The sequence below is a fragment of the Mycetomoellerius zeteki genome, unplaced genomic scaffold, assembly GCF_001594055.1.
Source record: "Mycetomoellerius zeteki isolate Tzet28-1 unplaced genomic scaffold, Tzet1.0 scaffold294, whole genome shotgun sequence".
NCBI classification, from domain to species: domain Eukaryota; kingdom Metazoa; phylum Arthropoda; class Insecta; order Hymenoptera; family Formicidae; genus Mycetomoellerius; species Mycetomoellerius zeteki.
In genome coordinates this window covers 165,196-178,433 of record NW_017257276.1, presented here as the reverse complement: position 1 = coordinate 178,433, position 13,238 = coordinate 165,196, and the positions used below count along the sequence as shown (strand labels likewise).

The 13,238-nt window shown below is 37.4% G+C and overlaps 1 protein-coding gene across 1 annotated transcript in view; it reads right to left on the bottom strand.

Annotated features, from left to right (window-relative positions):
• Window positions 1–13,238, bottom strand: part of LOC108724388 (protein SZT2) — a 24,754-nt gene that overhangs the window by 2,075 nt on the left and 9,441 nt on the right. The window contains exons 11-24 of the mRNA XM_018450743.1: window positions 10,301–10,610; window positions 10,038–10,226; window positions 9,294–9,878; window positions 8,779–9,155; window positions 8,586–8,685; window positions 5,076–5,924; window positions 4,592–4,868; window positions 2,513–4,488; window positions 2,342–2,436; window positions 1,826–2,264; window positions 1,382–1,754; window positions 1,133–1,301; window positions 839–1,055; window positions 136–752 (exon numbers count right to left, since the gene is read on the bottom strand). Coding sequence (XP_018306245.1) covers window positions 136–752; window positions 839–1,055; window positions 1,133–1,301; window positions 1,382–1,754; window positions 1,826–2,264; window positions 2,342–2,436; window positions 2,513–4,488; window positions 4,592–4,868; window positions 5,076–5,924; window positions 8,586–8,685; window positions 8,779–9,155; window positions 9,294–9,878; window positions 10,038–10,226; window positions 10,301–10,610 — 6,573 coding nt within the window. The remainder of the gene's footprint in view (window positions 1–135; window positions 753–838; window positions 1,056–1,132; window positions 1,302–1,381; window positions 1,755–1,825; window positions 2,265–2,341; window positions 2,437–2,512; window positions 4,489–4,591; window positions 4,869–5,075; window positions 5,925–8,585; window positions 8,686–8,778; window positions 9,156–9,293; window positions 9,879–10,037; window positions 10,227–10,300; window positions 10,611–13,238) is intronic.

The following is a 13,238-nucleotide window of genomic DNA, read 5'->3' as shown; positions in this document are numbered from 1 at the left end:
AGAGGATGATGGTGATGAGGATGATGAGGATGATGAGGAGGAGGAGGAGGAGGATGATGATGACGATGACGATGATGATGATGATGATGATGACGACGACGACGACGATGGCGGTGTGTCCGAGACTGCACTTGGGATGTTGGAGTTTTGCGCTAGGGGAGAATTTGGGACTGGTGGAGGCGTTGGCGCCGAATTGTTGTGAACATTATAGTTTAGCATTTTGATATCAATATCTTTAGTAGTCACATCGCTCGAGGAACTTCTCTCCTGCTGATTGACGCTCGAAATCTCTGTCGAGTTGCACTTTGTAAACGGCGACATAGATGAAGCAGAACTGGATTCCATCAGGTTCTCCGTATACGAGCTGGTAGCGGGTTTCCCAACGCTGTACACGGTCCTAAATTTGCCTAGCTTATTATTCTCTACCTCCCTTTTTGGATATAATTCCCTCTTACTTGTCAACATCAGATAATATTTCAAAGTAATCTCAGTCTTCTCGATTTGCGGTGACTGTTCCATGCGCGACACGATCAGCGCTACGTCGAAGTCGTCTGTACACTTTATATCATGGGCGTCGCAATAACTAACCGAGGGAGTACTTTGCAGTTTAATTAGAACGTATTCGTTGTCATGAGATTCCTGGAGTTCGCCGGACATCACAAACACACGCATGCCGTATACCTTTTCATGTGAGAGCAAATAGGAGTATAACGTACGCGCAGGTATCGCTATGTCGCGTATTGTTATCACATCTGAAACAACAATGTTAAATGTGTTACGTACTATGATACGAAATAGACGAAAGTGAATTGAATTGATATGCGTTTTCGAAGCTTACCGCTGTATATCAGATTTCTGGCGTAATTCGGTGCTTTGCTGTAATATTTGATAAAGTCGTCCATAAAGTGAGTGAGGTGGTAACCTTGCTGCAAGGACCACAATCCAGTTCCAGCGATGTAGGAGTGAATACAACGCAAATGAAAATCATATGTAAACGAATGCAAATGCATGTTGATTTGAATCTTGTCGCAAACGTCCACAAAACTTAGTACAAACTGTAATAAAGTAATACATTTGTGTAAATTAACTATCCTATGCATGTTCATGGGAATACAATTCAAATTTATCTTACTTGATTCATCATACCGCTACTAGTCTTCGTCTGCAAGCGATTGCACTCAATGATACACAACTTTACGATGAAAAACGGCTGTGACAAGTGAACTTCGAATAGCAAAATGCCACCCAGCATCGATTTCTTAAGATAATAAATTGACTGCTGCTGAGCGTGCTCTTCGTCTCTGTAAAAGAAACGTAACGCACTTGTAGAAAAATACGCGTGTTCGTTAAATCAAAATCGAATAATTGAATTCGAACAAACGTTTTATGCGGTGATTCCACTTGGATTGGATTAAAGCCCAGAATCTGCAGATACTGTCTATATTCAGATAACATTGACTTGCAGAGCTCTTGATGCCACTTTATCATAATTGCGTTTGTTGCTTCCTGTTTCGATTGCGTCGCTTGTGACGATTGTTCATTGCCGTTCAAGCCAAAGTGAGATGACTGCGGCGGCGTCAATGAATGATCCCTTGTGGCGGCGGACTGCAAACGCCAGGCAGGCAAAAAGAGGAGAGGCGTATGGCAGAAATGTATTAAACGAGAGTATTGCTTAAACGTATTCAAAGCGTTCAGCGATATCGGTATATTAGACGTGCGGCTCTGCCACATGGCGTATAGTTTCTCCAAATCCTCTACAAATATACATATCAGATTATATGTTACCATAATCATTTGGATACACGCAGATTTGCTGATCGATTACCTTTGATTCTCTTTTCTCGATGTCGAAGATCCTGCAAGTCGTAAGCAGCCTTTACAATCGCATCCGTCATATTGTGAGGATGCGGAGCGCTTGGTTTTGCGTCGCGCATCGCCTGCCCGACCACTTGAACCCACGAAAACGCATTATTCTTCATCAACTGCGCTCGATTACTTGATCGCGCCCAGTCTTTACCATCGGTATTTGATTGATTTGGAAATTTCGCTAAACTTTCCATATCGTTGATCTGGTAATATTGAGAACTGTGCTCGACTCTCTGCTGAGATTCTCGGGTGAACTTGTGATGAAATATACCTAATTTTTGCATAATTATGCTGGTAAATAGACTTGATCTAGAGGAGAGCCATGTGCCTAAACTTGTCGTTTGTTTGATCAATTTTTCTGATTTTTCCTTAGACCAGTTGTACATATAAAGAATTATCTGAAAATATAATATAAAGTGAGTATTCAATCTTACTTACAAATGTTTTATAGTTGTGTTACATAATAAACACTAACATTGTCACTTAATATTTCAGCTAATAGTATCCTCTGCCTAGGCACAAAATTTAATTCCGATATAAGAGGATTAAATTTTTGCAATTGTTTTTGATCTGTAACATAAAATGTGAAAGAATTAATAATGTATAAGACTTGAGAATTGTTGTGAAAATCGTTAAATTAACCGACCTTTAGGAGCAAGCAGTTCCAGATCTATTTCTTTACCCAAAGATGCCTTCCACTGATGAAAATTCCTTGCGACTAAAATACATTTGATATAAGTAGTTTGTTCTTCTTTGTTAAACTCATGCGGCACGTACACGGGTGAATTTGCGCTTTCTTGATCCGTATTTTCCGCTAACGACTGATCGGAACTGTTTCGAATGCTATCAGACCATTTGGGTGCAGATCCAGTTTTATGCGAAACGATAAATTGATTTAGGAATGGTTGTCGATCTTGCAAAACAAAAACCTTGCTAGATGTGTCTGGATCCTGACTACGTATGAGATTCTGCAGCTCTCTCACGATCACGGGAATCGCATGCCTGTGGTGAATGATCACCTCGTGTTTCTTGACGGCAGGAACTCCCATTTCTAACGCAAACTGAAACCAGCGTGCTAGCGTAGTGTGATAAGTCCCATCCAATTTTCCTTTTTCGCCAAGCTCGTACTGATTGATTGTTAAATTCTCAGAAACTTTTTGTGTTGACTGTGATGTTTTTGCGGGTGTCTGAATTTTTTTATTTTCCGCTTCACCGACCGTTGCTGAAGAATCAATAATTGGTTCCGTCAACGGAGTCGCTAGAAGATTATACTCTGTGACTAAATCCCAAGTACCATGTTTCACAGCGGACGATAATTTTAGAATTAATGATTCCAGGTTGACTCTGCCTTGCTTCCAGATTCGAAATTCGATTAATGTTTGTGCGCTCGGTTTAGAATCACTTTTATAATCGTAAATATTCGTCGATACGATGCTCTCGAAATTCTCAACTCTCAACAACTTAGGAAAGCTCGATTCATCATTTAGGTCATTTGGGTATGTTGCGGATTCTCCTTTGCCATCAGTGATGGCTAACGCGATGCAAGCTATACCTTTGCTACCACTCGAGTGACTTTGGTTGTATAAGAAGATGTCTGATTCGGATACTTTCTTTCTGGTACCGTCTAACGGGGTGTAATCCTGAAAATGATAATGCGCACCAAGATCCGTATATTTTGGCGTATACAAGAATTGCAGTATATTCTGCCTCAAATAATATCCCAAAGCATCCATATGTCGTAAGCAGTGTGGCTGTACCGATAATTGTACTATACATTCGGGAGATTTGTATGGTTTTTGTATGAAATGCACGTCCGCCGGTGTCAGCTTACACATTGGGTTACGTGCCAACATCACAGACAGCACTTCTAGTACTGCATCATCAAGACGATTTTGCAATACTTGCACTAAATCCCGTTTGACTTCCGGACCGGCTTCTGATATCCCGTGTACCATCAGAATAATCGAATCACCAGTTTTGTTCAAGATATCGGACTCTTTTTCGCCAAATGAACGAACTCTAGGCCTCGTGTCGTTCGCTACGACATGATCGTTCACCAGGCCGATGCCTTTAGCTTGCGATAAGGATGCGACGCTGTTGCTACGCGAGACAACTAATTTCTCATCGCTTTCCGACAATTTATTCTGTAAAGGTTTAACATCGTTCATCTGCTCGTGAAGTCGCAGATAAAATACATTCTCGTTATTTTCCTGGTATACGAACATATTATTTCGGTTATTAACGGAGAGCCTGTTAAGCACGCCATGCAACGCTTTGATCCCTCTCGATAATCCGGATCTTCCAGGTCCGGTCTTTAAGCGAGGATGAAGATTGAAGGGTTCTTCCCAAATGACAGGGCATCTGAACATGCCTGGCGTGACATTCAAAGTTGAAGAACTGTGATTTTGCAAAAGATTTCCAGACTCACCGCCGGTTTCTTTCCACGCATTATGATCCTCGGTGGATTCGGGTTCCAACAGTAGATCGCATATGCGAGTATCGTGAAGATTTTGTAAAAGTAAATATTGATTTACTCGCCGGCATATAGCTTTGATTTGAGCAAGCAGCGTTTTCTGTATTTGCGAATAACAATCCACTTCTGGTGAAGAAAGTTCCAAAAATCTGTATAATAAAATCGTGATGATACAAATGTCATTTCTGCTTATATTATGTATATATGTAACTCTTGCTGTAAACAACAACCTATTTATTTCGATTTACCAACCTGCAGTGAAAATAAACATTAACGTGACTGCTTTCGACACTCATAATTAGCCAGAAATTGGGTAAACACTCTCTGCATTTGTCAAGTTGTATCAACCACTGATAATCATCCTCAGAATTACTGCTGTCACCTTCATATCCATCATCCGTCCCGTGTTTCTCTTCGGCTATGCTTGATATTTCAGAGTAATAACCTGGCACATCTCCAGAGTCTTGCCCGTTTATTTGAATTGTCGTAGTAGATATTTCTTCTTTCTCCGCATTTTCAATACTTTCGTCTGTAAATAAATTTAATAAATAAAAATCTATAATAACAGATAAATGTAAATTATTTAAAAATTTTTTTCAAAATATTTAATATAACTATTAAAAAGGTAATAGGTATATTATTAATATATCTTCTTAAAAGAGATGTAAATATTTTGTATCATAGTTGTTCAATAAGTTATCTGTAGTTATAAATTACTAGTTACAAAATTATTTACCATCTTTTAATGGCTGTTCTTTTACATCTACATGTGATACATGTAATATGTCGGCTTCTGTATCAGGTACTATCGTTTCTGATTTCTTAACGAAGTAAAATAAGTCAGCCTCTTGACAGATACAGTACTTATCAATCTCAAGATTTTTCAACTCCTTTAAAAATTTAGGTGCGCTGCTCTCTGAGGGGAAGACAAAATGCAAAGGTACTTTATCCATCGAGCTACTAAACCTTCCAGTAGATTCCGACACGTGCTGTGCTATAAACTTCAATGTGTCTGCATTCGGTAAAGAATGATCTAAAAGTGCTGTCGCAGTCTCGTCTCGCAACAGCCACTCGATTTCATCTTTCAAGTTGATTACCGCGTGATGCTGAGATAGCTGCGGCATTCTTCCCTGCATCGATTCAGTTTTCGCATTCGTACCAGGACTGCTACCGCTCGGCATGCTACCAAACGTTGAAGCGCTGCAGTAAGATGTGGTTCTTAATGCAGGATAACGTTCTAATGATACTTCCAACACTTCTTTCGGAAGACTTAAGCAAATGATATCTAAAGTAATCTTCAGGTCGTCTAGGCTTAATTCAGTAAGATTCCTTTCTTTATCGTCATTAATCCTTTGAACAATTTCGGTAAAGCAAGTAGGCATCAATTTAACGGGTATACTGGAAAGTTCGGAGCGGAAACGAATTGAGCAACTCAAGTGTAAGAAGAGCGGCTGATTTTTCATGTTCCATGTGTTTTCCTCATCAAAATCACTGATAAGCGAGTCCTTGGAGTTAGAATGATGAGACAGCTTCTCATTGTTATGAAGATTCGTAACCGGCCATGTAATATTGACAGTTTGACTTACTGGTAAGTAATAATATAATATAATGTATTATTTATATAACATATGTGTTCTACACAAAAGTTCTATCTTTATAATGGAATACATATAGAGGGTGGCCCATGTAAAGTGTTACAAGGTTATTATCTCTGAAAATGTGTGTCAAATTATTCATATGTTCAGACAAAAGTTTTATGACTTTGAGGAGAGCATAAGATGGTATCATTTGTTTGACCTTGGGTAGCGTTGTCAAAGTGAGAGCAAGGCCACTACAATGAAAAAATATTTTATTATAGTGTTTTGAAAAGCTCTCGAGATAAGCTACAAGAAAATGTAATAAAAAATAGAGGGTTCCATTTAAAAAATTCAAAGTAGCCTTGCTCTCACTTTGACAACGCTGCCCAAGGTCAAACAAATGGTACCTTATATTCTCCTCAAAGCCATAAAACTTTTATCTAAACATGTTAGTCATTTAACACACACTTTCAGAGATAATAGCTTGTAACACTTTACATGGGCCATCCTGAGTATATATATATATTAGGATGATTATTTTACCAATTTTTTAAATTTAATAGGGACACCTAAAGTGGTTCAACATTGCAAAAAAATAACATCAGATTTTTTTTAATAATTTTAACCCGTGCCACCGGGGTACAGATAGGTGGAAAAAACACCTTTGTGGACGAAATTCGGTCGACGCTCTAATTCTTAACTAATTTTAAAGTTTTTTTTAATTTGCTCAAAATTGAATGAGTAAAAATTGCCGATTCAATATCAATCGTTATCACATAATTTTGATTTTTTCTGTCCACTTCATGGATCGACAATTTTTATTTTGGACCGTAATCAAAATTTACGCAAAATGGGCTTTTAACTCATTCAATTTCGAGCTAATAAAAAAAATTTTACATTGGATAGTAATTTGAGTGTCGGCCGAATTTCGTTCGCAAAGGTGTTTTTCCGTTTACCCGGTACACGAGTTAAAATTGTTCAAAAAAATCTGAAAAAAATTTAGTATTATTTTTTTTGAGATATTGAACCACTTTAGGGGGTGTCACAGTGTGATTAAATTTCAAAAATTGTTAAAATAACCACCCTAATATATACATATATATATATATATATAGTTATAGTTATAATATATACATATATACATATATAGTTAGTTATGGACCTCAATATGATTTGGGTAAAATTTTATCGAAATCGATTAATATCTTCAGGTTGCCCCTCAACTTCGAAATTAGGCCGGAATCAGACTACGCATTGAAGATTGAAGGTTAAAATTTGACCAGTCAATTTGGTACTACCTGTTCTTTTTTGGTCACTGAACACGAATCCATGGTCAGAAGTACACATTTCAAAATGGTGGATCCAATATGACGACATACAGGGTAGGTAAAAAGTTCCGGACCGGTGAAATATCTCGAAAACTAAGCATTTCCGAAAGAAATGTTTCCTACAAAGTTGTAATCAATGCGTAGTCTGATTCCGGCCTTAGTATTGATGCATTTCTTGGATACACGTAATTCAAAATTCGAAAAAATATTTAAATTTCAATACAATTTGGTACTACCTGTTCTTTTTTGGTCACTGAACACGAATCCATGGTCAGAAGTACACATTTCAAAATGGTGGATCCAATATGACGACATACAGGGTAGGTAAAAAGTTCCGGACCGGTGAAATATCTCGAAAACTAAGCATTTCCGAAAGAAATGTTTCCTACAAAGTTGTAAGGTTTTAAATGATCTGTTCACTGATCTGGTTAGTCTGACCTTGAGTGGCGTCGGCAAGGTTAGGTCAAAGACATATGGATTTTTTTAAATGACACATCCTATTTTTGATTCTATCTAAAACCGATGTCGAGAGCTTTCCAAAACATAATAAAGTTATTTTTTATTGAGTACTTTTCGAGTTATTAAACATTCATTTTGAGTGCAAAAATGAAAATAAGAGGAATAATCTCCAATGGCTTTGATCTTGACAAATGTTATTCAGGACATGATCCTAAACAACATTCAAGAGGTTTTAGCCGTCGGTCGGACACATGCGTAATGCTAATGCCGGCGATACTGTAACTTTCGAGCCTTATAACTCGAAAAGTAACTCTATAAAAAATAACTTTATTACAGTGTTTTGGGAAGCTCTCTACATCGGCTATTAGATGCTGTTCTCAGAAATAGGGTGTGCCATTTAAAAAAATCGATTTGATCTTGACCTGACTTTGGCGACGTCACCCAATATCAGACTTACTAGATTAGTAAATAGATAATTTAAAACCCTACAACTTTTGTAGGAAACATTTCTTTCGGAAATGTTTAGTTTTCGAGATATTTCACCGATCCGGGACTTTTTACTCATCCTGTATATCGTCATATTGGATCCGCCATTTTGAAATGTGTACTTCTGACCTCGGATTCGTGTTCAACGATCAAAAAAGAATAGATAGTACTAAATTGTATTGAAATTTAAGTATTTTTTCGAATTTTGACATATGTATCTAAGCAATGCATAAATACTAATTTCAAAGTTGAGGGGCAACCTGAAGATATTAATCGATTTCGATGAAATTTTATCCAAATCATATTGAGGCCCATAGTTAACTTTTGGGGGATATTGCTAATCGATTAAAAAAAAATTTTTTTCGCCCCACCCTAATATAATCTTAATTATTCTACCTTGATTAGAAGAATTATCTGTTTTTGGAGCTGGCATTTCAGAATGACACGTGAATTCATCTAAATCGTCATCACTATCTGTTCTTTGTGATACATCTTCCTGGAAACAACACAAACTTTGTAAAATAACGAAAGTCTGCACATATTTTCATTTTGAGTATTATAATAATACAAAATATTCAAAGAAACGAACCATTTTCTCTGACGTCCATGATGGTAAACAGTAATAAAATTCTGGATGAGCAGGTACGGGCCTAAATGCAACTGCCATTATCCTTTTGAATTTATTTTTTATCAAACTATGTAATGGTTTAACATCGTTGCATGCGGAGATTTTTAATTGATTCAGCAGATCACCTTCTGGCAACATACTCAAATGTCTGCACACCAATCGTAAATAATTTGTAATATTAATCTCGATCAGATTTTCTTCGCATTGTGCCACAGCAGCCTCCATATCCTCGTAGCTTAATGATTGCTGCAGTGCAAGTGACTTATAAACCGCAACTACATAGCAATGACAATGTGCTAGACTCAGCAATTTGCAATGCTCCATCAAACTTCGTTGATCTACCACAAAAAAAATCAATTTTATCGTAAACATTTAATTGCTAACATCAATGAAATAAGGTAATGCCAATAAATATTCTTTAAAAGATCTGTATCTTTCTCTTACATTATTGTCACATGTCAAAAATATTTACCTACCGCTAGAAATATTGTCAGAATCTTCGCTCTTTGGTTCCGGAGATGAAGGCTTTGTGTTACTTTCCGATTTCAGACTGACGAAATCTTCAGAAATTTGCTCTCCAATCTTAAAGGTATGATCTTGATAGATGTCTTTATTCTGGGGTGTTTGCAACTGGCCGACCAGTGCATCAATTAATAATGCTAACGAACAATCATATACGTATACAGGTATAATAAGGCTTCCCTCATTGTCGACATTATCATAATTATGGTCTATAATATTAGCTTTCGACGTGCTATTTGCAGTAGTAGAGTGATTAGAAATTTTTGACTCTCTGCGTTCCAATGTCGCAAATTCAGGTAAATTCTCTACGCACAATGTTGGAGACGATACTTTTTCGTTCATATCAAGATCGAAAATATCAGAATCGCAATTTTTCTCAGAATTGTTACTTGTACAATTATCGCCTGTGTACATTATCAGGCGGACATCTTTTTCAGTGGCTGGTAATATCGTGATAATGACATGCGTCGTGCTAATTCCTTTAACGAAACATTTCCATCTCGGATAAATATCTGGCACGTTATCTCTACAATTTTTTTCTAAAAAAGACATTATATAATAAAAAATAATGCAAAAAGCTGTGGAATATTATATTTTCATAAAAAATGCAAATAAATGTAATAATGTAAAATATCTATTAACTTTATAATGTGATAATTAACGGTAAGAGAATAAAAACTAAAAAAATAATATTGTACCTCTTTGCATAAAGAAAGGTAACGGTGGAATATTCTCACGTGGCCTATTAAGAAGCATTTTAGTGAACCTTTGCGACTCCGCTGACGTAAGTAATAGTTCTTTATTATGCAATTGTTTCATATGTTCCAGGAAGTTTCCCATAAGAATTCTGTTTGCACTATCTCTATCCTCATCGATATGGACAGGATCTAGTAAAATAAGATCAGTTACTTGTTTTGTTTTTCTTTTCTATTCATTGTTTTAAAAAAGTAAATTTCCTAACCATCAACGAACATCGAGAACAAGAGTTCCGCTTGCTGACACTTTGATAAAATACTCAGAGTATCGAAGGAGAAGTACATGGAATGTATCCTCTCGTCGATGATTGGTGTCGCCTCGAAAGGTTCGATTGGATTTGGACATTCTGAGATGCGGTCTGTAGACGCACCCACAGTACCATGATACTTAACTCCTTGGTGCGCTTGTCCGAATACAATCTCGGTGTCTTTTTCCACCGGTGTTACTTGGCACAAGAGGCTCAAGTATTCTAAGGTCAATAGAGCGTTAATACATTCCTCGTCTATTCGGGCAATCTAATAGGACAAAAGTGATAGTAGATAGGATTTACAAAGACAATTTTAATATTACATGCAATATAAATACAAATAAACTTGTATGTATAAGTAACATTATGAAAATGACATTTTTGTGTCAGATTTATAATAGTTATAACATATTCGCTTTATAAAAGTTCTCTCTCTCTCTCTCTCTCTCTCTCTCTCTCTCTCTCTCTCTCTCTCAACAAAAAATAAAATATATCCAAGTATATTATACTTATAAAAAAATATAGTCATGCGTAATAATTTTTATCGACGACTTAAAACATAGCGCAAATTAGAGATGTAAAAATCATGTGCTTTGATTCTAAATTTACAGAGCACATACTTAAGTATCAACATACAAAATTTTCGAATTAATTATAATCTATTTGCCAACACAGCACTTAGTCACTCAGCGATTAACAGATTTAACAGATAATATTACATTAAAGTTGGCATGTAAAGACAAATATCTCCTCCAGCAAGGTAACCAAGTCGCGCAGGATCGAATATTGATTCCGACGATCACGGGGGATCAGGAATAAGTTGGAGGAGTTGAATCTCACTTTCATGCAAAGCGCAGAGACCACTTCTCCACTTGAACCATGACACCCGCCAACGCATCTCGGACGACCGATTTCGGGTCGGTGAAAGATTCACCGGGGGAGGAACAACATTGATGGCCTACGATTGTGAAACGACGTGAAGCCGCATAACCCTGAGCTGGAAGAGTTAGATCTGACAAGTTATCAAGACCTACTGGTCGCTCACTGCCTAGATCCTCACTTCCAACTGAAAGTCACACGGATATAAGGATTCCGAAGAGAACACGGAGAGCGAACGACGGATAAAGGATGCGATTCACGTGCCTGTCCCACAGAGGCGGTTGACTCTGCCTGCCTTAATCTTGCGCCAAGTTGTCTGATGATAATGAAACTAAGAGACTTTCCGAGGTTTCCGCCGAGGTTCTTCGCGGACGCACAGGTGAATGGAAAGTTGAATCCAGTTGGCTCATCTTCTTGGAAGAGGACTACGAATGAAATTCATCACCGCGAAACCCGAACAATTGATTTCGCGACTCAAGGACAAAATCGCGCGAAGGCCATGCTACGACTTGATCGTGCGACGTACGGAAACTATGATCATTTCCAGTCTGCGTGCGAAACGTGATAAAGAGTCGTCACCAGGGACGATACGATGATAAGAGATCGACTTGGGAGCACGTAGAGACATGCAGAGGTAACCGGACTTGCGGTGTGTGTTGTAAAATTACGCGAAAGCGAAAAAGATAATCCGATCACTGGTGAGCGCAGGGTGCGTATCGGGCCCTATATATACCTGAGGCGACTGATAGGAAAACCTCGTTCCGAGGACCCTCATCGATATCGAAGCCACACCCCGATAACGATAACGACATGTAGTGATATATACTTTTACATTCCTCGTTCTTTATTTCACAAGCCGTTCTCCGCTTCACACAATGCAATGCCGGAAACGCCAACCGAAAATGAGAGATCTCTTCAAAAGCAAGCGTCTTTCAAAAGTAAGCGCTCCTCTTCCGTCTTCGTCGGTACCTTCTTAAGAGAAAAGGGCAGGGCGTGTAAAAAATCAGGATGCGCGCGCGTAATAACAGGATTGTTGTAATCTAGTTTCATTCTCCTTTCAGTAGGAAGGATGACCTCCGATAAAAATTGGAGGTAGAAAAAAAAATTAGGAAAAATACACTTGCCTAACCGGATGCGTCCTTGTACGAGACGCGCGTAGATAAATCTTTGCGTTATTCCGTTATTCGTGATGTGATGATAATGTTTTCTGATGACTGACACAGCTTTATCGTTAACTTCGAACTTGTAGCTTCGATGAAAAAAAGATAATGATAGAAAGCCTACGTTCCATGCGCGAGGTCCTTTGCCAATTATCGGACATGACCCTTGAATCCATCGGAAAGACTCACCGACAAAACTTTGAAATTCCGAGGCGAATGAAACGATATTTGTGTGTGTGCGCGCGCGCAACGTCATCACGTAAATACAATTCGTGAGACGAGTGAGTGTTTATGCATTCATTTTCATTTCAATTCAATCTGATTAATTGTAATGCAAACGTTAGAGCACACATAATTTGCAAAGTCAATGAATGCTGAGGACACGTATTTACGCGTTATCAAGTTGATTGAGAAGTAAGATTACACTTTTTTTTTTAGAATTCAATTTCTTCTAGGAGAATAAAGTTATCGATCGACTAAATTATTTCTCATTGTGTAATGAAATATAATATATAAAATACATATCATAAAGTCCAACAGTGTTGGCGTATCATTGAAATTTGATCTTTTGATTAGCGCAATGCTGCAGGTAATGAGTAAATTTCAGATAACAGTTATCTAGTTAACGTAAATTTATGCTAATATTATATTTGTATTAAAAATATGATACAAATTTTAATTATCAAGTATACCTGTAAAATAATAATTTCCCGTTTCTCTTGAGATTTATAAGAATAATAATTTAGGGTCATTTTTCAAATTTTCAAATTTTAATAATGTAATATAGTTAAATAAAAACCGTATTTTATATTACATAGCTGTAACATTGGGCGCATTCAAGTCGACAAAGCAGCTGG